Source organism: Bos grunniens, chromosome 9 (genome assembly GCF_055505025.1).
Source record: "Bos grunniens cultivar Pamir isolate PY7600 chromosome 9, Bosgru_T2T1.0, whole genome shotgun sequence".
NCBI classification, from domain to species: Eukaryota; Metazoa; Chordata; class Mammalia; order Artiodactyla; family Bovidae; genus Bos; species Bos grunniens.
Genome location: NC_141173.1, coordinates 102,372,665 through 102,400,532, shown reverse-complemented (window position 1 = coordinate 102,400,532; position 27,868 = coordinate 102,372,665). Strand labels below are relative to the sequence as shown.

The 27,868-nt window shown below is 53.5% G+C and overlaps 1 protein-coding gene across 9 annotated transcripts in view; it reads left to right on the top strand.

The window, feature by feature from the left end:
* The window catches only part of RPS6KA2 (ribosomal protein S6 kinase A2), a 328,366-nt gene that overhangs the window by 292,854 nt on the left and 7,644 nt on the right, over positions 1 to 27,868 (top strand). For all 9 annotated transcript variants that reach the window (XM_086318706.1, XM_086318708.1, XM_086318709.1 and 6 more), the window contains 7 exons: positions 5,855 to 5,985; positions 6,868 to 6,993; positions 19,642 to 19,731; positions 20,478 to 20,636; positions 22,109 to 22,270; positions 26,356 to 26,432; positions 27,748 to 27,865. In XM_086318706.1, the coding sequence (XP_086174832.1) occupies positions 5,855 to 5,985; positions 6,868 to 6,993; positions 19,642 to 19,731; positions 20,478 to 20,636; positions 22,109 to 22,270; positions 26,356 to 26,432; positions 27,748 to 27,865 (863 nt within the window). The remainder of the gene's footprint in view (positions 1 to 5,854; positions 5,986 to 6,867; positions 6,994 to 19,641; positions 19,732 to 20,477; positions 20,637 to 22,108; positions 22,271 to 26,355; positions 26,433 to 27,747; positions 27,866 to 27,868) is intronic.

Sequence of the window (27,868 nt, the reverse complement as noted above, 5' to 3'; positions counted from 1 at the left end):
ATTGTGCCCACTCTTCAGGTGGCTCAGTGGTAAAGAATCCGTCTGGAATGCAGGAGACACGGGTTTGAACCCTGGGTCAGGAAGATTCCCTGGAGGAGGAAGTGGCAGCCACTCCAGAAAGCCTGGCAGGCTACAGTCTGTGGGGTCGCAAAGAGTCAGACAGACTGAGTGACCAAGCAGCCTTATTCTGGAGATTGGATGGGACACGTGCAGCCCGTTGGTAGCTACGGGGCTGCGTGCTGTGTGCACAGGGTTTCCCACACTTTGCTCACTGTTGTTGCTCAGTCACCTGACTCTTTTGTGACCCCATGGACTGCGGCCCGCCAGGCTCTGTCTGTCCGTGGGATTTCCCCAGCAGGAATACTGAAGTGCGTTGCCGTTTCCTGCTCCTCTCTCATTGTTACTGAATCTGAAATTGTCTATGGTTAAAAAAGACAATCGTAAAATAGACGGTCAAATACGACATGTCAAGTGGATAATGTTACAACAGAGAATCCACTTGGATTTCCACACCACAGAGGGGCCCTTTTGGGATGTGAGCTCTGTGCAAACAAAGAGGTGGGGAGGGGGCGTCCTTGGAGCCTGGAAGGTGCCTGTGGACCCCCGCAGCAGAGGCTCCTGGACCCGAAAGGAAGCGGATGCTGGACGCTATCCATTAGGGAGTCAAGGCACAGACACTCACTGGTCTCTTCCAGGTCCTCCTGCAGCCCTCAGATAAAACCAAGACCGTCCTCAGGGCCAGAGCCCTAGTGAGGCCTGCGGCCGTGGTCAGGGTGACCAGTTGCTGCTGCTAGATTTGCGTGGCTGCTCAGGAGGAGGTAGAGACCCAGGGGGGTCCTCTAGGAAAGGTGGCTGGGCGCTCACCCAGCTCTCAGTGGCCTCGGGAAGTACCCGTGTGTTGGAGGTGAGAGGCGGCCCATCCTTCACTTGGCAGCACTGACCCAGTTCACAGACTCTGGTGGACTCGTTAGCCTCAGAGGTTGGATAGATGGAGCAGGAAGGGGGATTCCATCCTGGCTGTGCCCCAGCTCACCTGAGCAGGTCACTGTCTGCCCCCTCCGTGGCTTACCCAAACGCCACGGAGCCCAGAAAGGGTTAACTCCAGCAGAGAACTCTGCCTGTGACTAGCACCCTCACAACCTCCAGGTCCTTAATAAAAGGTGTACGGTTTTACCAAGGGTTTCCATCATTGGGAACTGTGTTTAAAATCCTGAAATTAAGACCAGATTTGTGTTGCCTGGCAAGAAAATGCTAATGCAGTCAACTCTGAATTACTCACCTGTGCACGCTTTTTGTATTATCCATGAAGAATTTAAACCCCAACCTAATTGGCCCGTATTGTTAGCAGGCTTTTTTTCAAGCATATCATATATCTTTTGTGTAGAGAATTCAAGTTTATTTTATTACTAGCTAAAGGAAAACATCATTAGACACTGCATTTTAATGCTGTCCAGAAATAGCTTTTTTTACCCCTTACTGTTTGGATTTCTCCGATCAATTGTACTTACTGAAGGACCCAGTTTGCCTTTGATGGGGTAGTAATTGAAATGCCAAGACATAGAAAAATAACCCTCTATCCTCAAAAGAGACCAGACTGTTCTGAGCATGTGATTTGAGTTCATGACTGAAAGGGCAGCAGATGCGGTGTAACCCTGGAGCAGCAGGTAATCCACGCCCTGTGTCAGACTTGGACGCACCGTCGGAATTTTTTGTCACAGTCTTCAAGTCTTTCATTTTTAGCTTAAGCTGATGCTAAAGCTGGTGGACTTTCCCTGACAACACACCAGCTGCCCTTCAGAGTCTGCTGACCCGCGGGAGATGCCAGCCTAAGATTTAAAAGCACAACAAACATTGCAACAAGTCAGAAATCACTCCTAGGATCAACGAAGGTTGACTGTACTCAGCTTTAAATTTCCTTTCATCCCACTCACACGTTTGCCCTTCTTCTGGTACTGAGCTAGAAGTCAGTGTCCCCTAGCCGACTGTAAAGCCTGTTAAAAGTCATGGCTGCCGCTACTGTGTGGTCACATCTAGCCACACGGACCAGTGTTGGCTGTGATAACCTCCTGTGAGGTCCGTGTGAACCTCAGCTGGTCTCTCCTGGGTCTGAGCAGGTAGAGGCATCCTGAGTGTTAGAAGGCATGGCCCTGGGCTTCATACCTCTTTGACGGTTGAAGTCCTTGCTTACTTGATCCACAGACTTTGTCCATTCGCCCGGGACGGTGTATCAGTTCAAATTTGCAGGAAGCTACATCCCGCCCACGCAGACTCCCAGTTGCTGTAACTGAGCCTGTATCCATTCGTCCTTCAGCCTGTACGTGGCTCACCCGAGATCCTGGCGTGGGCTCGAGTTCTTCCATCCAAGCCTGCTCCTCTGGGCTTGACTGTGGCTGAACCGACGCCGTGTCCCTGTGCTTGGCGCAGACCTAGCACAGGACACGTCACCTGGGGGACTTTAAGAGCAGGCAGACCTCGAAGCCAGAGTTCTCTGCAGAGAAAAAACAGTCAAAACCGGCCCGGGAACAAAACCTCTTTGGAAGGCGCTTGCTGTCTCTGCCGTCTCGGTGCATAATTTCCAAATTCTAGAAACTACACAGGCAAGTCTTGTGCCTTTTAATTAAGCTTCTCCAGTCTAGCACATTAGCACCTTGCTTTCAAGTGCAGTCAGCTTTGATCTCAGTCACTCGGGTGACTCTGGAGCCCTTTGCCAGGTAGACGTCAGGGGCTGAGACCCGCATCCTCGTGGTCAGAGGTGCTGAAAGGGGGTGGGACAAGCCCGCGAAGCCCCTGTCACCTTGCGAGGTCTCCCTGGAAGAGCCGTGTGGGCTGCCTAGTCGCAGCTCGTGGTTTAGCCCCCGGGTATGGAAGGAACACCCCTGCCGGGTCCAGCCCCGGTGGATCCAGGGAATTCGAAGCGGGGATGGCGTCGGGGAGGATCAGGAAACCATTGCTTAATTAAACGTTAATTAAGGATATAAAGAGTGGTTAAATAAGGATAGCTCAGTGAGGAAATACAGTGGAGAAAAGAGGCTGAATAATTCAGCCAGAAGGTAAGAGAAAGAACGACATGGGGAGACCAAATTTTGGTGAACAAGGCCCGCACTTTATTTTCCAAAGTAGTTTTTATACCTTAAGTTGTGCATAGAGGATAATGGGGGAAGGGGTAGAGTCAGCAGTAAGCCAGGCTTTCTTCCTGCAAACTTATCATATGCAAAAGTTTAGGTGATTTGCATCATCTTCTGGCCCAGAGGCCTGTTAACATTTAAGACCCTTTCTTCAGAAAACTTATTTTTCTCTAAAGGTGATTAGTCAGGAGCCACCCTCCAAAAGCATTAGATAAAGTTGCATTCCTAAAGGGCAAAGGTGTGGTGGGCTATAACTAGAAAAAGAATTAACTCAAGGGCCCAAGGTTACAAACATTAAAGCTACTACTTACACCAGTTATATTAATCAATACACTGCCAGGGACACAGCAGGTAAGGGATATCGAGACTTAGCAGCAAACATTGGCCCAACAAGTGAAAAACCCTTCACCAATACAATTTCTAATCAATCTTTTAACTACTCAAAGGAATCTGTGTTTAGACAGTTTAGAACATCTCATGCCTCTCACAGTTGGGAGGCTCTGAGCAATCACATGTGGCCGGAGAAACCTATTCAGGCAGGCTAGAGGACTTCCAAAGGAGTTTGTAGGTTGAAACACTATCACACCCAGGAACTTTATTAACTGGAGCTGTAAGTTAACTCTTTTTTTCAGAGAGAGGTAGTGGGGGACAGCCCCCCGTAAAGTCAGAGGTGTAGGTGAGAGCACAAAGCAGAAAGTAGGCAGACTCTGGTTTTGGGAGTAGATGCTCGAGGAGTTCCGGGGGGACTCCTGAGGCTCGATCCTGCCTTTGCGTATGCCGAGCCTCCTTCCTCATGACCTTTGCCACGGGTGGAGCTCCTGCTCCCGGCACACCCCAATTGCCTTTCCCCCAAAATAAAATGCTCAGGAGGAAAATGCACATTCCTGCAGCAGCTGACCCCCACCCACCCCCCGGCTCCACCAGGAAAGCCTTAGTTTGTATATTATTTCCATGTCAAAATAAAGTATTCAAACCAAGTCAAAGGTGTGCTCAGGTCGTGTCCGACTCTGTGCGACCCCATGGACTGTAGCCCGCCAGGCTCCTCTGTCCACGGGATTCTCCAGGCAAGAATACTGGAGGGGGTTGCCATCCCCTTCTCCAGGGGATCTTCCCGACCCAGGGATCAGACCCAGGTCTCTAACGTCTCCTGCACTGGCAGGAGGTTCTTTACCACCAGCACCGCCTGGGAAGCCCCCAGTGCACGACGGGCCCTATTGTTTTATATCGCTTATGGCTTTATTGTCATGTGCTTTAGAATATATTAAGATACGTATCTTTGAGTTTTTCTCCCGGTGGGAGTGTTCCACAGCGTATTCTCTCTCTTTCCACTTGACCAGCTGCTTCGTCAGTTGGCGCAGCCGCGTCTCATCCTGGGCCTCGTCCTCTTCCTCGTGTCCCTGCACCCAGACCAAGCGTCCTGACGATGTGGGCACAGCTCTGTTGGTTGCAGCAACACTTCTGCAACACGGACGCAGCTTGGTTTCCTTGATGATAAATACCCAGGTTGTCGCCAGGGTGTTTTTTGCCGTTACAAATGTTGCTAAGACCAACACTTTCCACGTTGATTTCTAACCACCTTAAAGTAATTCCGTGGGGTACGGGTATCACCGCTGCTCTTCAGAAGGCACGTGGATTTATGCTTAGGTAGACACTCCACGTCAGCCTTGCAAAGATTCTGCCGACTTGGGCTCCCACCCACCACTGCAGTGCCAGCCCTGACCAAACCCGCACGTTGCCTGGTTAGCTTTTGCAGACTTGTCAGGCAGCGTGTTACCCCGGTCACTGTGCCCCTATTAGAGGGACCGAGCGCCTTCTCAGGTAGCAGCCCGTCCATGCCCTCCCCCATTTTTCTCCTGGGCCTTTCCCCCTTTTCTCACTGGTCTCCGGGAGCTTTTTGCATAATGGAGAGTTTTGTCTGTTACATACGATGCAGATCTTTTCTCTCTACCCGTCTTTTATCCTTTTGTTTTCCTTAATGGTGAACTTAATGGTGAACATCTCAGCAGCAGTCAAGCCTTCGAGCACATGCACAGAGCTTAGCGGGGTCAGCGCTGAAGGGCTCCCTGAGGGTCTGGGAGCAGAGTGCCCTGTGTGCTGCAGGTGGGCCCCTGGGGACCCTCGGGGGACAGAAGGGTCACCCTGCTGGGCCTGCATGCCTGTGCCCAGTTCCACTGAACTGAGACACTCAGGGTGTGGCCTCCCGGGCCCTGCCCCCACAGTGACAGCTCACCCCAAAGTTGCTGGTGGCTCTGGGCTCCATCTGGAGTGGGCAGGGCAAAGGGCTGTGGCTCGGAATAAATATCGAATATGTTATTATCAACGATCATCCTGAAGTTTTTGTTGAGTATTTTTGCTGTAGTGAAAGTGAAAATCACTCAGTCGTGTCCGACTCTTTGTGACCCCATGGACTGTATAGTACGTGGAATTCTCCAGGCCAGAATACTGGAGTTGGTGGCTGTTCCCTTCTCCATGGGAACTTCCCAACCCAGGGATCGAACCTGAGTCTCTGGCATTGCAAGCAGATTCTTTACCAGCTGAGCCACAAAATAAAGTGTGGTTTCTTACAGCTCAGCTTCTCTGATCTCGGTTTTACCTCCTCATCTAACACACACACACACACACCCCTGTGCACACACACCTCACACCTACGCACACACACTCACAGGGTTTCTGCACCATGTCGTGGCTCAGCTCCCCTGGAAGGCTGATTCTCTGGTTGTTACCTGCAGACTCGCCTGGCGTACCCCCCAGCGCCAACGCCCATCATCTGTTTAGAGGATTCAGTTTCGTGGCCTCCAGCCTGGTCCAGGAGCCCTCGCAGCAAGATCTGCACAAAGCCACGGTTCACCCCATCGTGCAGGTAACCTGCCATCGTCCAGGCGGTCCCCTGTGTGCAGGTGGTCCCCCTCGTGCAGGCTGTCCCACGTTGTCCAGGCGGTCCCCCACATCCAGGCGGTCCCCCACATGCAGGCTGTCCCCCATTGTCCAGGCGGTCCCCCACGTCCAGGTGGTCCCCCATCATGCAGGGGATCCTGTAGAGCCCCTTGGTCCGCCCCCCCACCTCCCCAGGGCCATGAGTGTCCACCATGGTGGATGTCCCAATTGCCATCATGAAATGCAGTTTCGGGGGGTCAGTGAAAGTGCCATTTTCATAAGGAGGTTTGCACTGTGTAAAGGTGAGCACTGTAGAGACTCCCACAAGGCATCAGGGCTACTTTTCCTTTAAGAACCGAGTCTGGGTGTGTGGATGGTCTTGGAAGGCCATGTTTCTCTCCCCAAGGCCCTCTGGGAAAACACAGCTTGTGTAAAGTGGACTGCGCTGTGGCCGTGTCACCATAATGGGTGACTTTGTCTACATCCTGAGGCGGCAGGTGGGGATGGGGAGGGGCATCGGGGGTGGGATTTCCATCAGACAGTGGCATCCAGGTCCCGCTCTGGACGCAAGCACCAGAACCACTGCCTGTGTCTCAGGGTGTCTGACCTCCCCCCTCCGGATCCTCACTCCCTGGGGTCTTTGGGGGAAGCAGGTGGGGCAGCCAACCCAGGGTCCTGACCCGAAAGATGGGGACGCTGGGGTTGAGATCTGGAACCACTGCCAGCCAGCCCTGTGACGGTGGTCTGAGCCGCCACGCCCTCCTGGCCTCGGTGTCCCCACCTGTGCAGGCTGGAGCCCCCTTTGCGCCAGCGTTCGGGGCACTTGAACCAGAGCCCCCGACCCCACTCTCTGCCGCTGTCTCTGCAGCAGCTTCACGGGAACAACATCCACTTCACTGACGGCTACGAGATCAAGGAGGACATCGGGGTGGGTTCCTACTCCGTGTGCAAGCGCTGCGTGCACAAAGCCACAGACACCGAGTACGCCGTGAAGGTAAGAGCAGGGCGCCGGGCTCGTGTCCGCCGCCACCGGGCCCCTGCGGGCACATCCGGCTTCACGAACACCCTCTCACGCATCTTTCCCCAGGCTCTGATGTGGGCAGTTCCGTTTGCCTTGATATCAGGTCACTTCTTAAAAAGCTATTTCGCAAATCATGAGTGTATTCTTCTCCAATCAACGTGTACATGGGTACTAAGCGCCTTTAGTAACTTTCCACCTGAGACACATTGGGACAAAAGCTTTGGGTGCTCGGTATTTTGGAAAATATAGAGTTGGGAGACAGGCAGCGCATCTGGGGAAGGAGGGGAGGAGGGGGGGTGATGAGGAAGGAAGTTACAGTCACCAAACTTAAAGAGATCAACAGAAGCAGATATTTTGTAACACTTGCGAAAGCTTCAGCAGAGAGCTGGCAGTTCTACCCTCAACATCAGGCCCAGTAAACAGTGACGGCTGTCTGCCACCCAGTTTGGCGCTCTCTCCATCCTGCCTTTTGCTTCTGTAATTGTTGCTAAATTCAATATTTGATCTGGAAATCCAAAATATCAGTTTCTTGCATTTTCTGGTTGGTAAAATGTGGATAGTCAAAGCTATGGTTTTTCCAGTAGTCATGTGTGGATGTGAGAGTTGGACCATAAAGAAAGCTGAGCACCAAAGAATTGATGCTTTCTAACTGTAGTGTTGGAAAAGACTCTTGAGAGTCCTTTGGACTTCAGGGAAATCCAACCAGTCCATCCTAAAGGAAATCAGTCCTGAATATTCTTTGGAAGGACTGATGCTGAAGCTGAAGCTCCAATATTTTGGCCACCTGATGTGAAGAACTGACTGATCTGAAAAGACCTGATGCTGAGAAAGATTGAAGGTGGGAGAAGGGGACGACAGAGGATGAGATGGTTGGATGGCATCACCCACTCAATGGACGTGAGTTTGAGCAAACTCCAAGAATTAGTGAAGGATAGGGAAGGCTGGCGTGCTGCAGTCCATGGGGTCACAAGGAGTTGGACATAACCAAGCAACTGAACAACAATAACAAAAATGTGGATGAAAGCTAAAACTTTCTGCTAAAGTCATAATCTATTTTTTGCAAAGAGCATGACTCGTGCGCTCTCCCTCCTCGAGGGTGAGAGCTGGTCTGTCCACCACTCGCCCACTCAGCTGGCCAGGAGGCGCTTGAGGACCCAGGTCCAGCCGATGGTGTCGTGGTGATCAGGGCACCCTGGCTTATTCCAGGATGGTGCACATGACATTCCCCTGCTCTTCAAGGAGCCTCTGGGGACAGATGGAGCCTGTGCAGCAGGCAGTGGAGTGAGAGGAGTCGTTCCAGCCCCTGTGATCTCCTGAGCTCCGAGAAGATTGTTCGAAGCGATGGCTGCGATGCCTTGGCCTCATTCCGCCCCACCCCCAGCTCCCCGGCCACTTCTGGGATCAGATAATCCTTGTGTCCAGCAGGACGTCTGCCCACTGCCTCGCACCCTGAGGACAGGCTCAGGCCTGTCGGAGACACCAGCCCCAAGCATTGCACATCCTTGGTTTAACTGGGGCTGGGAATTTATGGCTTTGTGACAAATACATCTTGAATTCCTCAAACAAGACAGAGTGTTTACATTGGAGGAAGACTCAGTCTGTGCATTCCGAGGGTCTGGGGTCGTCAGCCTGCCCAGTGTCTTGACCATGACGAGGAGTGGTTGATGGAAGGAAATATCGCACTATTTAAAATCCCTGAGTGGGTGGGGTTGTGGCTGCAGTGGAGCCACCCCGCATGTCGGTCTGATGTGGCTCAACGAGGAGTTTCATTTTTCCTCATTTTCGGGAGGATTTAACGGGATCTCGGACAATGCTGTTCCTATGTCCACACAAGCCGATGGGGAGAGGAGAACCAAGTCCTGCCTCGACAAGAGGACTTCAGTTTTACTTAACATGTTTCACACGTTTCGTAAGCATGCAGGGCCTTCTTAAATTCTTCCTGCGTGGCTCACTCCTCACAGGATTTCTTTAGACACTGTGTCGGGTGGCCAGCACCAGTCCTAGGGACAATGGAGGCTTCCACTGAGCGCAGAGAAACGCGTCTATTGTTCAATGGGTGCCGGACACTGGTGCCCTTCCAGAGTGCAGCCCGACGAGGGAAGTTTCCGAAAATAAGCCCCCGCTGACAAAGGCAACGGAGTCTTTCCCCCAGCATCCCCGTATCCAGCTCTCACCAAAAAGACACTGTCTGAATTCAGCTTTGTCAGCAACTGGCTTCTAACTCCGTCCCCAAAGATTGGACCCCACGACTGGCATTTCCGGGGATTCCAGCCCCAGCTTCTTGGGCACTGAAGCCAGGAACTGTGGCTGCAGCTGATGGTGGGAGTCCGAGTGAAGTTGAAGATCCTTGAAGTCGAATCCTCGGGGTTCCCTGGACAGACTGGGCAGGTGGGCGTCGCAGGGACTGCCCTCATGGTCTCCGAGCCCCTGGTGGGTCGTGATTCGTCGGCTGGAACTTGGATTAGGCGAGGAAGGAGGGGCGCCTCCCAGCGAGACGCACGCGGCACGGTTACCCGCTCGCGGAGCGTCGGCTCCTCCATCGGGGGGCAGACGCCCCGTCTGGATTTCCTTCCGAGACGAAAGCCGACGGGAGTCCCACGGCAGAGAGCATTTAGGACGAGCCCATCTGCTCCCAAAGCTGCCCGGCCCCACTGCGGCTCCCGGTTCTGTTCCCTCTCCAGCGTTTCCAGGTGGAACACGGCGGAAGCGTGTGTTGGCTCTTCCGTGCTCTGCTGACCTGACGGGCAGCAGCACCGCACTCGCTGGCGGAGGAGCCGAGAAGCTGCCTGGCTCGGCGTGTTCTCGAATGTGACGCGGTTCAGCGACTCGGCTGCGAGTGGGTCCCAGCTCCGCACTCGCCCTGTTGAACTCCGGCGACACCTCTTCAGGCCACCACGGTGTGCAGACCCCACGCTGCAGACTCTTGGACGGAGAACGGGGTTGGTTTCATTCGGAGACAATGCAGTCGTGTCCACTGTGCGGCTACTGGGAGGGGCGGGAACGTCCCCTCTGGTGCAGAGCCGCAGGAGGAGACGCGGTCTCCCCGGACAGAAGGGCTGTGGGCGGAATACGCGGGCCTTGCCTGAGGCCATCACACCGGGGTGATTCTTCCCCCCGGGGGAACATGTGTGGGGCAGGAGCCGCTCCTGGCGTGTGGTGCCCAGAGGTCAGGGTGTTTCCCCGAATCCCACGCAGGACAGCCCCCCGCCCCCAGTGCCCCAGAGACTCAACCCCACAAGGTCAGGCGAGGTTGGGAACCCTAGCCTAAAGCATAAAGATAAAGGAGTGTTGGGTAGACAAATCCGGCAGCTGGTGTCTGGAGATGAAGGCGGTTTCCTTCTCTGCGGAGCCTCTGCTTGCTGTCCTGGTAGCTGGATGCCCGTGCACCACGAACACGCTTTGTGCAGGGCAGGACACCCCCTCTCTGCCCAGAGCCGGGGTCCGGGTGCGGCCCTTCTGAGGGGCCTCGGGGTCAGTTCCGAACCATCAGCCTCCAAGCTCAGAGTTCAGCGTGCAGCGGCTCTCACATTCTTGGAAATATCACTGTGTTCTGCTTTCAGTTTATCTCAGCCTTATAAATACCTACTTTTGTATCGTAAATACTCTGTCGTCACATTCACTGCAATTTTAGTTAAACTGCAGTTTCAGGTCGAGGTCTTTATACGAATGTACTGAAACCAACCTACCCAGATGTACACCCAGGAAACAAAACTGCTGGTTTGCACTTGTTCGCAGCTGCATTTCATACTCAGGTCCTGAATCAGTGAGACCACATGGAACAGCGACTCTCTCAGTGACTCTGGGAGGCAGTCGAGGACAGGGGAGCCTGGCGTGCTACAGCCCATGGGGTCGCAAAGAGCCGGACATGACCTGGCGACTGAACAAGAGTCTGGTCCCTGGGCTTGGGCCCTGCCCCCCGCTGAAGCAAACCCCACCAGGTGCCCAGGGCCCCCCGCCGGGAGAGTCTGACCTGGGAGGATACATCGCTGACCCCCCACCTCAGCTTCATCTGGTGGGGTGTCCCCCCGAGCACCTGCCTCAGGCTAGGACGGCTGGAGGGGAAGAACCACGGCGTTGTCTCAGGCATGTCGCAGTGAACAGATGTGCCCTGCTTTCTGAGACCTCGGAGCTGTTCTCACGGGCGTCTGATGTGAGACTCAGGCCCACCTTTGTGTTCCCAGCCAGCCCCAGAGGCTAGTGGGAGGGGATGAAATTGTGTAAGACTTGGAAATAACACAACACACAAACTTCACAGATGCCAAAGCACCTTTCATTTAAAATAAGATTGAAATGGAATCAGTGATGAACTGCAGAAGGTAACTATGATGCAGTAGGATTCAAAGGGGAGAGGTGTATTTGGAAGGAGAAGATAATTCACATTCTTATTTCATGAGAGGTTCTGTGCTCACTTTGTACAAGTTGCATGCAGTTTTGCTTGCATTTCAGTTTCAGGCCTTTGTGGCTTGACGTGACCGGGTGCGTACTCTAGTCTGTGCCAGTTTCCACACCATCCCTGCCACCCCCAACCCCACCGCCCCCACCCACCGCCCACAGCAGTTCCCTCACTTGGTCAGTTCAGTTCAGCCGCTCAGTTGGGTCTGATTCTGCAGCCCCATGGACTGCACATGCCAGGCTTCCCTGTCCATCACCAACTCCCAGAGCTTTCTCAAACTCATGTCCATTGAGTCAGTGATGCCATCCAACCATCTCATCCTCTGCCATATCCTTCTCCTCCTGCCTTCAATCTTTCCCAGCATCAGGGTCTTTTCCAATGAGTCAGTTCTTCACATCACATGACCAAGGTATTGGAGCTCCAGCTTCAGCATCAGTCCTTCCAATGAGCATTCAGGACTGATTTCCTTTAGGATAGACTGGTTGGATCTCCTTCCTGTCCAAGAGACTCTCAAGAGTCTTCTCCAACACCACAGTTCAGAAGTATCAATTCTTCACTGCTCAGCTTTCTTTAGAGTCCAACTCACATCTATACATGACCACTGGAAAAACCATAGCCTTGACTAGATGGACCTTTGTTGGCAAAGTAATGTCTCTGCTTTTGAATATGCTATCTACGTTGGTCATAACTTTCCTTTCAGGGAGTAAGCGTCTTTTAATTTCATGGCTGCAATCACCATCTGCAGTGATTTTGGAGCCCAAGAAAATAAAGTCAACCACTGTTTCCCTTGTTTCCCCATATATTTGCCATGAAGTGATGGGACCACATTCCATGATCCTCATTTTCTGAATGTTGAGCTTTAAGCCAACTTTTTCACTCTCCTCTTTCACTTTCTTCAAGAGGCTTTTTAGTTCCTCTTCACTTTCTGCCATAAGGGTGGTGTCATCTGCGTATCTGAGGTTATAGATATTTCTCCCGGCAATCTTGATCCCAGCTTGTGCTTCCTCCAGCCCAGCGTTTCTCATGATGTACTCTGCGTATAAGTTAAATAAGCAGGGTGACAATATACAGCCTTGATGTACTCCTTTTCCTATTTGGAACCAGTCCGTTGTTCCATGTCTAGTTCTAACTGTTCTTCTTGACCTGCATACAGATTTCTCAAGAGGCAGATCAGGTGGTCTTGTATTCCCATCTCTTGAAGAATTTTCCATAGTTCGTTGTGATCCACACAGTCAAAGACTTTGGCATAGTCAATAGAGCAGAAATAGATGTTTTTCTGGAACTCTCTTGCTTTTTTGATGATCCAACGGATGTTGGCAATTTGATCTCTGGTTCCTCTGCCTTTTCTAAAACCAGCTTGAACATCTGAAAGTTCCCAGTTCACGTACTATGGAAGCCTAGCCTGCAGCATTTTGAGCATTAATTTGCTAGTGTGTGAGATGAGTGCAATTGTGTGGTAGTTTGAGCATTCTTTGGCATTGTCTTTCTTTGGGATTGGAATGAAAACTGACCTTTTCCTGTCCTGTGGCCACTGCTGAGTTTTCCATATTTGCTGGCATATTGAGTGCAGCACTTTCACAGCATCATCTTTTAGGACTTGAAATAGCTCAATGGGAATTCCATCACCTCCACTAGCTTTGTTCATAGTGATGCTTCCTAAGGCCCACTTGACTTCACATTCCAGGATGTCTGGCTCTAGGTGAGTGATCACACCATCATGGTTATCTGGGTTGTGAAGATCTTTTTTGTATAGTTCTGTGTATTCTTGCCACCTCTTCTTAGTCTCTTCTGCTTCTGTTAGGTCCATACCCTATCTTTCCTTTATTGTGCCCATCTTTGCATGATATGTTCCCTTGGTATCTCTAATTTTCTTGAAGAGACCTCTAGTCTTTCCCATTCTATTGTTTTCCTCGATTTCCTTGCACTGATCACTGAGGAAGGTGTTCTTATCTCTCCTTGCTATTCTTTGGAACTGTGCATTCAGATGAGTATATCTTTCCTTTTCTCCCTTGCCTTTTGCTTCTCTTCTTTTCTCAGCTATTTGTAAGGCCTCCTCAGACAGCCATTTTGCTTTTTTGCATTTCTTTCTCTTAGGGATGGTTTTCATGAACACCTCCTAAACAATATCAAGAACCTCTATCCATAGTTCTTCAGGCATTCTGTCTATCAGATCTAATCCCTTGAATCTATTTGTCACTTCCACGGTATAATCATAAGGAATTTGATTTAGGTCTTACCTAAATGGTCTAGTGGTTTTCCCTACTGTCTTTAAGTCTGAATTTGGCCATAAGGAGTTCATGATCTGAGCCACAGTCAGCTCCCAGTCTTGTTTTTGCTGACTATATAGAGCTTCTCCATCTTTGGCTGCAAAGAATATAATCAATCTAATTTCGGTGTTGACCATCTGATGATGTCCATGTGTAGAGTCTTCTATTGTTGGAAAAGAGTGTTTGCTATGACCAGTGCATTCTGTTGGCAAAACTTTGTTAGCCTTTGTCCTCCAAGGTCAAACTTGCCTGTTGCTCCAGGTATCTCTTGACTTCCTACTTTTGCATTCCAGACCCCTGTGATGAAAAGGACATCTTTTTTTCGTGTTAGTTCTAGAAGATAGTGTAGGTCTTCATGGAACCATTCAACTTCAGCTTCTTCAGCGTTACTGGTTGGGGCATAGACTTGGATTACCGTGATACTGAATGGTTTGCCTTGGAAACGAACAGAGATCATTCTGTCATTTTTGAGATTGCATCCAAGTACTGCATTTCGGATTCTTTTGTTGACTATGATGGCTACTCCATTTCTTCTAATAGATTCTTGCCCACAGTCGTAGATATAATGATCATCTGAGTTAAATTCACCCATTCCAGTCCATTTTAGTTCACTGATTCCTAAAATGTTGATGTTCACTCTTGCCATCTCTTGTTTGACCACTTCCAATTTGCCTTGATTCTTGGACCTAACATTCCAGGTTCCTAGGCAATATTGCTCTTTACAGCATCGGACCTTGCTTCCATCACCAGTCACATTCACAGCTGGTTGTTGTTTTTCTTTGGCTCCATCCCTTCCTTCTTTCTGGAGTTATTTCTCCACTGATCTCCAGTAGCATATTGGGCACCTACCCTCCTGGGGAGTTCATCTTTCAGTGTCCTATCTTTTTACCTTTTCATACTGTTCATGGGCTTCTCAAGGTAAGAATGCTGAAGTGGTTTGCCATTCCCTTCTCCAGTGGACCATGTTTTGTCAGAACTCTCCACCGTGACCCGCCTGTCTTGCGTGGCCCTCCATGGCATGGCTCATAGTTTCACTGATTTAGACAAGGCTGTGGTCCATGTGATCAGTTTGGTTAGTCTTCTGTGATTGTGGTTTTCATTCTGTCTGCCCTCTGATGGATAAGGATCAGAGCTTGTGGAAGCTTCCTGATGGGAAGGACTGGTTGTGGAGGAATCTGGGTCTTGTTCTCACTCAGGTGGAACCCAGATCCTTGCAGTGGCCAGTAGGCCCACACTGCCCTGTTCCTGGAGCTCCTCCGGCCCCTCCTCACCCCATCCTTAGCCCACTCCCACGGGGGCAGCGCCCCTCCCTGAACCCAGAACCCTGCTCCCCGCACTGGGCGTCAGTCTCTCTGACCACGGTGTGGTCCCCGCCTGTCCCTGTCCTCCCGACCTGCAGTGCCTGTTTCAGGGCTCTTAGAACCCAGCGTGCTTCCCAGCTCGCTTCCTATCTACACCCCGTCATGATGCTTGGTGGTGGCAAGGACAGATGGTGCTAAAGAAAAGTCCCAGAAGTTTCCTGGTGGCCCAGTGGTGGGGACTCTGCTTTCACTCTTGGGGCCTGGGTGCAACCCTTTGTCAAGGAGCTAAGATTCCACAAGCCGCGTGGTGTGACCGAAAGGGGGAGAGAGAGAGAGAGAGCAATCGGGCTTTTCTTCAAATTCAGAATCACTGCATCCCTTCCTCTGGCTTGTTTATTGTCAGAGGGGCAGGACGCCTGGCCCACCCAACACTTCCTGTCTCTAGATCGCATTTCCTTCTGCACGCGTCTCCTTACTGAACCCCTCTGTTCAGTAACCAGGTACTTTTATTCATGTTTTACAATTTTGTATTAACTCTTTTTCTCAGGCAGACACAGTGCTAGGTTCCTGGCAAAAGCAAACCTGTTCTCGGGAAACTCACAGTCCAGCCAGGTAGGGCTTTACTGATCACAGAACCAGAGCCCAGAGCCAAAGGGGGATATCGCTGATGAATCGAAAACTAAGGGAGCCCTCTGTGGCTGCAGCCTCTCCGGTTGGCCTGTTTCCTCTGCAGACACACAGACACAGGCTCCTCTCACCCAAGGCGCCGCTCGCCCGTTTCCTTGTGTGTCTGCGAGGCTCACGCAGGTCTGAGTGGACGTCAGCAGCCATGGCCACGTTGTCCCGAAGGGCAGCACAGCTGGGAGTCCTTTCAGGAGCAGATTCTTGTGTTCTTAAAATAGCAATGGAGTCAGGTAAAAATAAAGCGCCATCCTTGAAACTGTGCCGGAGTCAGCGTCTCCCGATTTGTAATTCTAGTGAAGTGTGGCCGACACACTCAGGGCTGAAGCTGGGCTGACTGTCCACCCCATTTGTATTCACAACAGACTGCTGACAATTACACCGTGTTTCTGGGCTCGTTTTCATGCTGCGTATGTAATTTGTCAACCAGAAAAGCAGTGGAATTAAGACAGATGGCTGACGTGAATAGAGCTTATTTTTAGAAGGAAAATTGATTGGCATGGAAATTTAATTTTTTCTGGCAGGAAAACTTGGAGCCCTTTCTCTGTGTCATTTGTTTAAGTTAATTGAACAAGAGAAGGTATCTGTTCAATTTTACAAGGGACTCCATGCTCTGCTAGTCTCGTTTCAAATATTGTATAAATCCTCTTCAATTTTACAAGGGACTCCATGCTCTGCTAGTCTCGTTTCAAATATGGTATTAATCCTCTCGACAAGTCAGAGGAAACACTCCACCTCGGGAGGGAGTGTGGCGGGCCTGGGTGTTCTCCCCCCGCCGTCTTGTGCACCTTGAAGCCCTGTGTTATTCAGCGTCTGGGAGGGGAGCCCATGCCGAACAGAGGTGAGGAAGAGGAAGATGGGGAAATGCAGAGACCAAAAGGAAGAGGAACAAGCATGTGGATGTTGGAACGTCTGGACCAGTCTCGTCCCCCCCTTCAGCCAGCAGGAGTAAGACGTGCTGATAACCTACCTGTGCGCTTCACCTGCTAAGGAGAATCCTGTCCTCTGCCTCCTTTGCTGGGGCTGGACTCGCTTCATGGGCTGTGGAAGCATACAGCTGCTCAGACAGCAGCTCCTGGAGAGTCTGGTTTGCCAGCCTCGCTGGGCGCTGACCGCTGGGTGGCATCAGTCAGGATCAGGACTCTGGGTCTGAACAGAACTCGCCGCTGCGTGCTGGCCCCCCATCGCCCAGACTGGGTGGGAGGCAGCAGCCGGCAGGGCAGGTGCGGGAGCCTGAGCCCGCCTCTGCTCCCCGGGGACCCCCTTCCGGGCATTGCCCACTCCCCAACTCCAGGCCCACTAGGGACCCCACCACGGTGCCCTGCCCGCCCCCTGGCTTCCGGTCGGTCCCACCTGGGGAGACACCCCAGGAGGGAGGAGGGCAGCGTGCCCAGGCCTGGGGGCCCGTCCATGCAGCTGCCAGCTCTGGCCCCGTGACGGCTCCCCTCACCCTGCCCCGCACCTTCGGTGTGGTAAAAAAGTTTCTTCTTTCTTGTTCATCCTGTGTCCTGTTCCATCGTGATTTGTCTGTCTAGTCAAAGCTATGGTTTTTCCAGTAGTCATGTATCAATGTGAGAGCTGGACCATAAAGAAGACTGAGCACTGAAGAACTGGTGCTTTTGAACTGTGGTGTTGGAGAAGACTCTTGAGAGTCCCTTGCACTGCAAGGAGACCAACCAGTCCATCCTAAAGGAGATCAGTCCTGGGTGTTCATTGGAAGGATTGATGCTGAAGCTGAAACTCAAATACTTTGGCCACCTGATGCGAAGAGCTGACTCATTGGAAAAGACCCTGATGCTGGGAAAGATTGAAGGCAGGAGGAGAAGGGGCCGACAGAGGTTGAAATGGTTGGATAGCACCACCGACTCAATAAGCATGAGTTTGAGCAAGCTCTGTGAGTTGGTGATGGACAGGGAAGCCAGGTGTACTGCATGCAGTCCATGGGGTCGCAAAGAGATGGACACGACTTTGTGACTGAACAACAACAAAAATCCTAAAGTTTTATTTGAAAAAAAAAAAAAGAATATACTGTTAACTTTTTAAAAAAACCACCACTAATGATTTTAATCTTCTCAAGTTGCAAAGGGGTCACAGGCCAGGAATTGCATGGCCGGCAGGCAGCTGGGGCAGAAAGGGTCCTAGAACCTTGCTGGCCAGCGTGGGACCCACGCAGCATAAACACCACACCGCGGGCAGCTAAGCATCCTCATGTTAAGGCTTCCCCTTCACCAGCTGCTGAAGGAGCCTTTACGACGTCTCCTCTAGACGGACGCTCTGTGTGTTGACTTCCTTCAGTAACAGAAGTCACTCTGGTGTCTGAGCTAGAACCTCAGTAACAGGAGGAGGAAGGTGCTGGGTCAAGAAAGGATGCGTGACGTTTCACTTGATGCTGAGTCCCAGTGTGCCGTGGGGCTCACGGTCCCGGTGTGATGTCAGCAGGGCCTGGCGGCGGGTTTAAAACTGAGCCAGGGAGAAGCACAGACTCCGCGACCATCTTTCTCGGCAGTTAAGGAGCAGCGGGGTGGGGGCTGGCAGAGCACTCACTCTGGGTCCTCCTCCACCCCCTCGGGCGTTTTGCTCACCTGAAAAAGAGAGTGAGTTTATGCTGAGCTCTGCTTGGAGCCTTGGATGCGATGGGGAGTGAAAGCGAGTTTTCCTCCCTCTGAAATGCGTGTCCTCCCCGTGGCGAATGTTTTGAAATTGGGTGAAGCTGATGCACATGGAAGAGCACTGCTTCTGAGTGTCGAATCCCACCAGGTGCTGTAGACTTTGCGTGCTCGGGGCCCCCTCCCCAGCCCGCTCCATCCCCACAGAAAGCAGGACCAGGGCGCAGGAAGCTGCCTCCGGAGGAGCCCGTGGTAATCCACCGACAGTGACAAGGCATGAATAAACGCCTGCCTGGATCAAGGTCGGCGTTCATCCATGACACCTGTGCTTGGAAGCTGGAAAAGGAAATGGCAACCCACTCCAGTATTCTTGCCTGGAGAATCCTGTGGACGGAGGAGCCTGGTGGGCTGCTGTCCATAGGGTCGCACAGAGTCAGACACGACTGAAGCAAATTAGCGTGCATCTATGCATGCTTGGAGAAGGAAATGGCACCCCACTCCAGTGTTCTTGCCTGGAGAATCCCAGGGACGGGGGAGCCTGGTGGGCTGCAGTCCCTGGGGTCGCTAAGAGTCGGGCACGACTGAGCAACTTCACTTTCACTTTTCACTTTCATGCATTAGAGAAGGACATGGCAACCCACTCCAGTGTTCTTGCCTGGAGAACCCCAGGGACGGGGGAGCCTGGTGGGCTGCCGTCTATGGGGTCACACAGAGTCAGTCACGACTGAAGGGACTTAGCAGCAGCAGCAGTGGTTGGAAGCCATCTGTCTTCACGGAGGAAAGGATATTTCTGCCATCCTAAGACCTGGGCTACACTTGCCAGGAAGAGGAGGGAGGTTAGAAGCCTGAAGGAGCATCCGTTCAGATGAGCCATGGCACAGCCTCAGCGCCACATCTACCCAACATCTCTCGGTCAGAACCGCACTGGGTCTCCCCCGGTGTCTCCCGGTCCAAACCATGCTGGGTCTCCCTTTGTGCCTGGTGTGTAGCTTCCCAAGGAGGCAAGAGACACACAGCAGCTGGAGGCCCGCTTTGGACAGAGAGTTGGCACAGCCCTGCCCCTCCCAGAGCCTGACGAGTGTAGAAAAAAGCACCTTCTGCTTTTGGGGTGCCTGTGTGAGCTCCCCAAACTCACCCTTCTTCATCCAGCTGTGTAACGGCTTAAAATTTAATGTCTGGAGGCAAGTGCCCTCTTTTTTTTTTAATGTCAGTCTGTTGCTCACTAGGAAAGAAAGGATGGCCATGCGTTTCTGGGCAGTGTTGGGTTATCTTGGCTGAGCTCAAGCTGGAGATGGGGAGGGGGAGGGCGCAGAAGGGGTCCCAGCCGCTGGCGCCCGCTGGACGCCGAATGTCACACACCCTGTCTGTTTCAGATCATCGACAAGAGTAAAAGGGACCCCTCGGAGGAGATCGAGATTCTCCTGCGGTACGGCCAGCACCCCAACATCATCACCCTCAAAGACGTAAGTGCCCTCGGGCGGCGCCGCTGTCGCCGAGCTGTGCCTGTGCCCCGCCCCCGGAAGCCCCGTAGACGCAGACCCTCGGGGTCACCCGGCAGCCGGGGGCCCGACCTGCCTGGCCGTTCATCCGTCCCATTGACGGCCCCCCACCTCCTCCCGGATCCCCGTAACGGGGCGTGCCGTGGGGGAGGGGAGAGAGAGCCCGCGAGGGTTCTAACCCGGCCGCGCTGTCTCTCACCGTCGTGGAGAGCGTGGAGCCCGTGAAGCGGGGCTTCAGCTCTGAGGCTCCAGGTCTGCGGCCCCGGCCAGCGTCCCTCTGTCCGTGCTGAGTGATGCGGGGTCCTTGTCCCTGGAAGAAGGACAGGGATGGGGTGACCCGGCGCACTGGAGCCAGTCGAGTGCTCCAGGCAGCGTCCATCCCGGCCGGGGAGTCAGAACGGGGAGCGCGCTGGCCTCCTCTCCGCCCCTGCCCTCCACCCCAGCCTGACCCCAGGGTCGTCAACCCGAACCTCAAGATACCAGGACCCGCCCGTCGGCCTCCCCAGGGCCCTGTGAAGGCCCGCGTAAGAGGCCTTCCTGACGCGGGCTCAGTTCTGAGGACAGGCCTATGTGAACAAAGCTTAAAGGGAAGCCCCGGCCCCAGCCCCCGGGCGGCGCCGCCGGCCTGCCCCCTGTTCCTCCGGCGCGGCGCCCCTGTGCCCCCGGCCTGCCGGGGGTCCCTGAGCCGGGCGCGCGCTCTCGCCCCCCAGGTCTACGACGACGGGAAGTTCGTGTACCTGGTGACGGAGCTGATGCGCGGCGGCGAGCTGCTGGACCGCATCCTGCGGCAGCGGTACTTCTCGGAGCGGGAGGCCAGCGCAGTGCTGTGCACCATCACCAAGACCATGGACTACCTGCACTCGCAGGGGGTAAGGCGCCCCCGGGGCGGGCCGCGGGAGGCGCGGGAAGCCGGCTCCCCCAGGCCGCCGGCTCCCCCAGGCCGCGGACTCAGCACTTGGGAACCAGGCGTCCCCGCCTTCCTCCCCAACCCCAGCCGTTCCTCATGGGCCTGCGTGATTTCAGACACACACAGCCTGCATCCAGGAGCTCGGTCAGGAGATTTAAATTCACTGGGACCGATTATAGTGAAAACGTATTTCGGACTTGATGGTGGGGTGCTCGTCACTGTCCCATCCCCACTGCCCAGGAGGCCGGTGATGAAATGACCCTGAGAGGCAAGATTGCAGCCCTCACCGGCATCCAGGACGGCTCTGAGCCCTCGTCTGGTCGGTTCTAGGCTCCAGATCAGACCCATTTCACAGACGAGGAGACTGGAGCACAGAAGGGTTGAGGGTCTAGCCCAAAGCTGCATGCAAAGCCAGTTCCCTCCCAGCACCGTGCCTCCAGGCCCGTCCCCCTCCCCAGCCCCAGATTCCCTGCCTGGTCAGCAACCCCCGGGAGGCCTGCAGTGTTCCTCAGTCAGCCGCACACATGTGCCCTCTGAACAGGGCGCTCCTCTGAGCCCACACGGCGGTCGCTGGTTCTGGGATTAGTAAACCCTTCCCAGGACAGTCAGACTCCAGGGGTGGCCCTTCAGAGGGTGGTTTGGCAGACTGGCCTCCATTGCAAGAGGGGAGCTGGCACCGGGGTCTTTAGTCTCCCGGCCTCGCAGCCTCTGAAGCCCCACCGGCCGCCTGCCAAAGCCTTTTTTCATCTGCCTCCCCCGTCCTCTGTCTGGGCGTGAGCAGGACAATGGAGACACGTGGGACCCACGTGGGGTTCGGGCACGCCACGAATTCTCACAATGGGCCTCTGTCCCCTTCAGAAGAAGCTGCTCTGTGCCCTGAAGAGCTGAGCAGCCTCTGTGCTTTGAGGCACCGCTGGCTCTGTCCCTGGTGCTCAGAGCGCCCGGCCGCTCCCCGGGCACAGATGCAGCCTCGGGTTTCTGCCCCCTGGCCGTGAGCACAGGATGGAGGCTCCTTGTCTGCACACCCACTGGGGTGCCCGGCACCTGCCCACGCTGGAACGTGGCCGCACACGGCCGGCCTGTATCCTCAGAAATCCACATTCCTGAGCACCAGCGGCGTCCCCGAGTGATGGCCCCAAGGGGCCCCCCTGATCCTGGATGGCTGCCTACTTATTTATTCATCCAAACACTCGCCATCCGAGGGGCTGGGGCGGTTGTTTGGTCCTTGGTTTTGAGCATCCGTGTAAGAGAAAGAGGAGGGGGAAGGACCCGCAGAGTTTGTAGCATCCCAGCCAATGGCTTCTGCCAGACCCACCCAGGGTAAACGGCTCCAAATGAGCGCTTATCTCACGAGGGGACCCCCTTCCCCCCCAACTTCTCGCCCCTGCTCCATCCTGGCCCCCGAGTTAGGCGTGGCTCCTCCTGCTTCTCCAGGTTGTTCACCGGGACCTAAAGCCGAGCAATATCCTGTATGTGGACGAGTCTGGAAACCCCGAATCCATCCGCATCTGTGACTTCGGGTTTGCCAAGCAGCTGCGAGCCGAGAACGGGTTGCTTATGACCCCCTGCTACACGGCCAACTTCGTGGCCCCGGAGGTGAGAGGACCTCTGGGCCGGCGGGGGTCGGCCCTCTGCCGCTGCCGGAGCGGCCGCCCACGTGGGCCGCTGGAGTGGGCAGGGGCGCCAGCCGGCAGGAAAGGGAAGCTTCGGTCTGTTGGGTCAGCCGCTGACCGTGCTCAGACATCGCTATTTTAACATTTTCATTTCCTATTTGTAAAACCTGTAATGTGGAATTGTTGTTGTGCTATAGACAATTTTGACCAAATGTGCTTACTTGTTAAGACTTGCAGTGAGAAGTGCATCTCAGGTCACCCCAGTGGTAAAGAACCCATCTGCCCATGCGGGAGGCATAGAAGACCTGGGTTCCATCGCTGGGTCCGGAAGCTCCCCTGGAGGAGGAAATGGCAACCCATTCCAGGATTCTCACCTGGAGAATCCCATGGACGGAGGAGCCCAGTGGGCTACAGTCCATGGGGTCACCAAGTCGGACACGACCGAAGCAGCTTAGCACACACGCACACAGAGTGAGAACTAATGCGTTGTCTCTCCTCAACTGGGAGGGGAGCCAGTGGGTCACCTGGGATCAGAAATCCCCCCGCAGCTGCACTGGGAGAGCGCGCGCACGTGTGCACAGACCTTGTGCCAGAATTCCCACTCCAGACTGTCGTCCACGACAGGCGCGCTAGGGGGCGTGGGGTAGAACGTCATGGTTCTGCGGAGATTTGGGGATAAGGACCCGCGTGGATCCTGAGGGCCCTCCTCCGCCCTCAGCTCGGGGCCTCAGAGAACCCCAGCAGCGCATCTTATAAGCACATTTCCCCTTTGCACGCTGCCGGGGGTCGTGCCCCGTAGGTCCTGGAGTCCCTGGAGTCCCTGATGCGTTCGTTTATGAAGAAAAATCCAGTTTCTTGCTCTTTAGGAAACAGCCAAACCAGGGGCGCTGGCGAGAGCAGGACTAGTGCAGAGGAGGCTGACGATGCTGGGGAGTGAGGGGGTGGGGGGCGTCAGGAATGGAAACAAACCTCGGGTTCCGTGTGGATCCATGTTGCAGGTGAAGCTGCCCCAGAGCGGTTCCAGCCGCACGGTGGCGGGTACAGCGCGTCCTAAGAGGGCCATGCTGACACCTAGTGGTCAGGCTGTGAACTGTCCGAGAGGCGGTGCGGGCAGGGTCTGCAAGCTGAGCCCGGGGCAGTGGTCCCCGAGGAGGATGTCTGCGTTCCTGCCAGGATAGGGATGAACGCGAAGCCTGGGCTGGCCTGTGGGGCCGGTATTAGACTGTCCAGATGATACCTGCAGCCCCTTTAAAAACAATCTGGCTCTATTTCATCAACATTACTGTGTTATTTGGTCGATGCTAATAATATTAATGGTTTTAGTGATTATAGACTGTCTTACACTGATCTGTTACTTTACCATTTGCCAAGCACTTTACCAATATTTTTTGCTTTTATCCTCATATGCCATATGGAATGGATGGGGTAGATACTATTAGCCACATTTCACAGATTCAAAACAAAAAAAGAGAAACTGCCTCCATGGAAGGGACGTTGAAGATACTCAGCTAGTGGAGATGAGAAGAGCTGAACACCGACCCCTGGGCATGTCCACACACCTCGGTGACCTACCTACGGTGCTGGAGGCACCGTGCCCCAAGTACGGAGAACCTGGCCCTTGTGTCTAAAGAAATTGTACACAGCTCTCCTGACACCACATTCAGCATAAAACCAATGACCTGCAGTTTCCAGGAGCATCTGTGCTCTTTCTTTATTGTTATTCTCAACTGTGAGCATAGCAGAGGATTGCTGTCTTCTGAACTGGGTGATCCTGAGACACATGAAAATTCTCCCATCCTAACTAGTCCTCAGAAAGTCGAACACAGACTTACCCAGTGACCAAGCAATTCCACTTCTGGGTGTAAACCCAAAAGAGTTGAAAGCAAAGGTAGGAATGGAAATCTGTCTGCGTGTTGACAGCAGTGTTATTCACAGCAGCCAGAAGGTGGAGACAACGCAAGAGCCCCTCGATGGAAGAACGGCTGAGCGGGATGTTAGCCAGCCTTTACAAGCCGGGAGGGCTTCCCAGTGTCCATTGATGAAGAATGGCTGAGCGGGGTGTTAGCCAGCCTTTACAAGCCGGGAGGGCTTCCCAGTGTCCATTGATGAAGAATGGCTGAGCGGGGTGTTAGCCAGCCTTTACAAGCCGGGAGGGCTTCCCAGTGTCCATTGATGAAGAATGGCTGAGTGGGATGTTAGTCAGCCTTTACAAGCCGGGAGGGCTTCCCAGTGTCCATTGATGAAGAATGGCTGAGTGGGATGTTAGCCAGCCTTTACAAGCCGGGAGGGCTTCCCAGTGTCCATTGATGAAGAATGGCTGAGCGGGGTGTTAGTCAGCCTTTAAAAGCAGGGAGGGCTTCCCAGGTGGCGCGAGTGGTAAAGAACGTGCCTGCCAATGCAGGAGACGCAAGAGACTCAGGTTCCATCCGGAAGATCCTCTGGAGAAGGAAGTGGCAACCCACTCTAATAGTCTTGCCTGGAAAATCCATGGACAGAGGAGCCTGGTGGGCTACAGTCCATGGGGCTGAAAAGATTCAGACACGACTGAGAGACTAAGCAAAAAGGACGGAAGTCCTGTCCCCTGTCACAGCCTGGATGAACCCCGAGGACACTGTGTTAAACGTGTGATAAAGAAAAACACAATGACTCTAGGTCCCTCTCACACGAGGGACCTAGAGTCATCACACTCGTAGAGACAGAAAGTAAAATTGTAGTTCCCGGGGCTGGGCGAGGGGAGTGGGAGCTGTCTCTTGGGGACAGCGTTTCAGTTTTTCAAGATAAAATGAGTTCTGTGAAGGGAAGGTGGTGACGCCCGCCCGGCGTGTGACTGTATCTAACACCACTCAACCACACTTAAAAGTGGGGAAGCTGGGAATGTTGTGCTAAGTGTATTTTGTGAGCTAAACCAAAACCCAGACAGCATATTAAAGGCAGAGACGTTACTTTGCTGACAAAGGTCCATCTTGTCAAAGCTCTGGTTTTTCCAGCAGTTGTGTGCAGATGTGAGAGTTGGACCATAAAGAAGGCTGAGCACCAAAAACTGATGCTTTCAAACTATAGCGTGGGAGAAGACTCTTGAGAGTCCCTTGGACTACAAGGAGGTCAAAGCAGTGAATCCTAAAGGAAATAAATCCTGAATATTCATTTGGAAGGACTGATGTTGAAGCTGAGGCTTCAATACTTTGGCCACCTGATGTGAAGAGCCAACTCATTGGAAAAGACCCTAATGCTGGGAAAGACTGAGGGCAGGAGGAGAAGGCAATGACAGAGGATGAGATAGTTGGATGGCGTCACTGACTCGATGGACAAGAGTTTGAGCAAGCTCCAGCTTGCTGGTGGTGAACATGGTGAAGGTCAGGGAAGCCTGGCATGCTGCAGTCCATGGGGTCACAAACAATCAGACATGACTAAGCAACTAAATGACGAACTTCAGTCGTGTCCAACTCTTGTGACCCCATGGACGGTAGCCCACCTGCCTCCTCTGTCCATGGAATTCTCCAGGCAAGAACACTGGAGGGGGTTGCCATTTCCTTCTCCAGGGGATCATCCTGACCCAGGGGATTGATCTGCATCTCTTATGTCTCCTGCGTTGGCAGGCAGGTTCTTTACCACTAACACCATCTGGGAAGCCCAAGTGTATTTTACTACACTAAAAATAATTTTGCCTTTTTCCCGCCACACCACGTGACTTGCGAGATCTCAGTTCCCCAACCAGGAATTGAATCCGGGCCACCACAGTGAAAGCCCGGGGTCCTAACCACGAGGCCACCAGGGAGCTCCCCAAGCTCTTCTTCCTCCAAAGTTAAATGTTTCCTTTTCCATCTGTCGTATATTCGTCAAGAGCTGGGGCTCTCTGTGTGCGCTGGTCTTGGGGGACTCCTACTGTGGGAAATTGGGGTTGGCTTTGCAGTAGTACACGATGGTCTCACTGAAGACTTCCCCCACACCCCACCCCGTCTCCACCCCCATGCCCCACCCCCACCTCCACCGGCCTTATGGTCCCATCACAGCAACATGCTTTGAACTTGAACTCTGCCCAGCACTGATCCGAATCTGCTCTCCCTGCAGGTCCTGAAGCGGCAGGGCTATGACGCGGCGTGTGACATCTGGAGCCTGGGGATCCTGCTCTACACCATGCTGGCGGGGTAATGCAACCCGTGTGGGGGCCGCTCGGGGACCCCCGCCCAGGCCCGGAGCTCAGGCCTGGGGCCGGATGGATGGTCAGAGAGAGGGGGCAGGAAGTTTAGCACTGCCTGTCGTTGAAGGATGTCTCTGGAATTAGGGAGCTGGTGCTGCAGGGCTCAGCTCACACACAAAACCCCAAGCCTCAGACCACGAGGCCACCCTCACCTCTGGACCATGCACCCTCTGGAAAGGTCACATCTTTGCTTAGAAACGTCTCCTCGAGCCAGGAAGTGGCTGTGTCCTGAAGCCGGCAGGCAGCCCCGGGCTCCAGCGTAGATTTACCCTCACTCGCTCTACTCCCGGGTGAATCCTGACCTGAACCCCTCACTGCTCTCACTTTTGAGTGAGAGGAGCACATGATGTGACACTGACGGCTCCTTCCAGCCAGGAAGGCCTGGAATCCAAGGATCCCCTCGTGCCCGGTGGCTTAAACGTTGTTGAACACTTGGGTGGAGGGGCAGGCGAGATGTCTAGGTCGTCCAGCCCTCTTTACTGGGCAAAGTGGAGGAAAGGGCCTGCTTCTTGTGTGGCCTCAGTGACGCGCTTCCCAGCGAGGCGGGGGCGGTGTCCAGTGGAGGGGGAGCCCGGGTGGCCTGCCGTCTCTTCCCGGTGCCTCTCTTGGTGGCCCTTCTGGGGCTCGCTTTGCTGATACTTAACTAGGAGCACAGAGCTGCCACTGAAGGGAGTGCTGTTAGAATTACACTCAATTCATTTCCGGAGAAGGCTACACTGACCCACCATGGTTTATGTGAGGGGTGGCAAGAAACATCCATCACACGTTAGTGATGCGCAAGAAGTGTTCACACTCTGTGTGTCTGTGCACACCGCTGCTCTAGTGTGTTATGCTGCCCATTTCCAACTGAGCCTCAAAAAATTAATTTGTCAAACAACCCACTGTTGGTAATATATCAACCATGGGTCTCTCAGACTTCAAATCCCAGGCTCCCATCCACTATGCCACACTGTCACCATGGAAACCGTATCACCGTATCACCGGGGAAACCCCTGTACCACTCTGTCACCAGGGAAGCCAGAAATGGTCCCGAAGGGCTCATCTTTGGGTCCACGTCTTCATTTGCCCTGTCAACCTTTAGCACTGGCCGAGTAAGGAAAAGAGACACAGCAGGAAGAAATAAATTACGCTCTGCCATGAATCTTGGATTTGGAGCATGATGAGAAAGAAAAAAATGATTGTTTTTACCACAAAGAGACACAATGAGCTTTATTGTAGATTATAAAATGGAAGCTCATCACCACAAATCTCTCATCACACAGATTCACCCCTTTTGCAAACGGGCCGGATGACACCCCTGAGGACATCTTGGCAAGGATCGGCAGCGGAAAGTACGCCCTTTCCGGGGGGAACTGGGACTCCATCTCTGACGCGGCCAAGGTG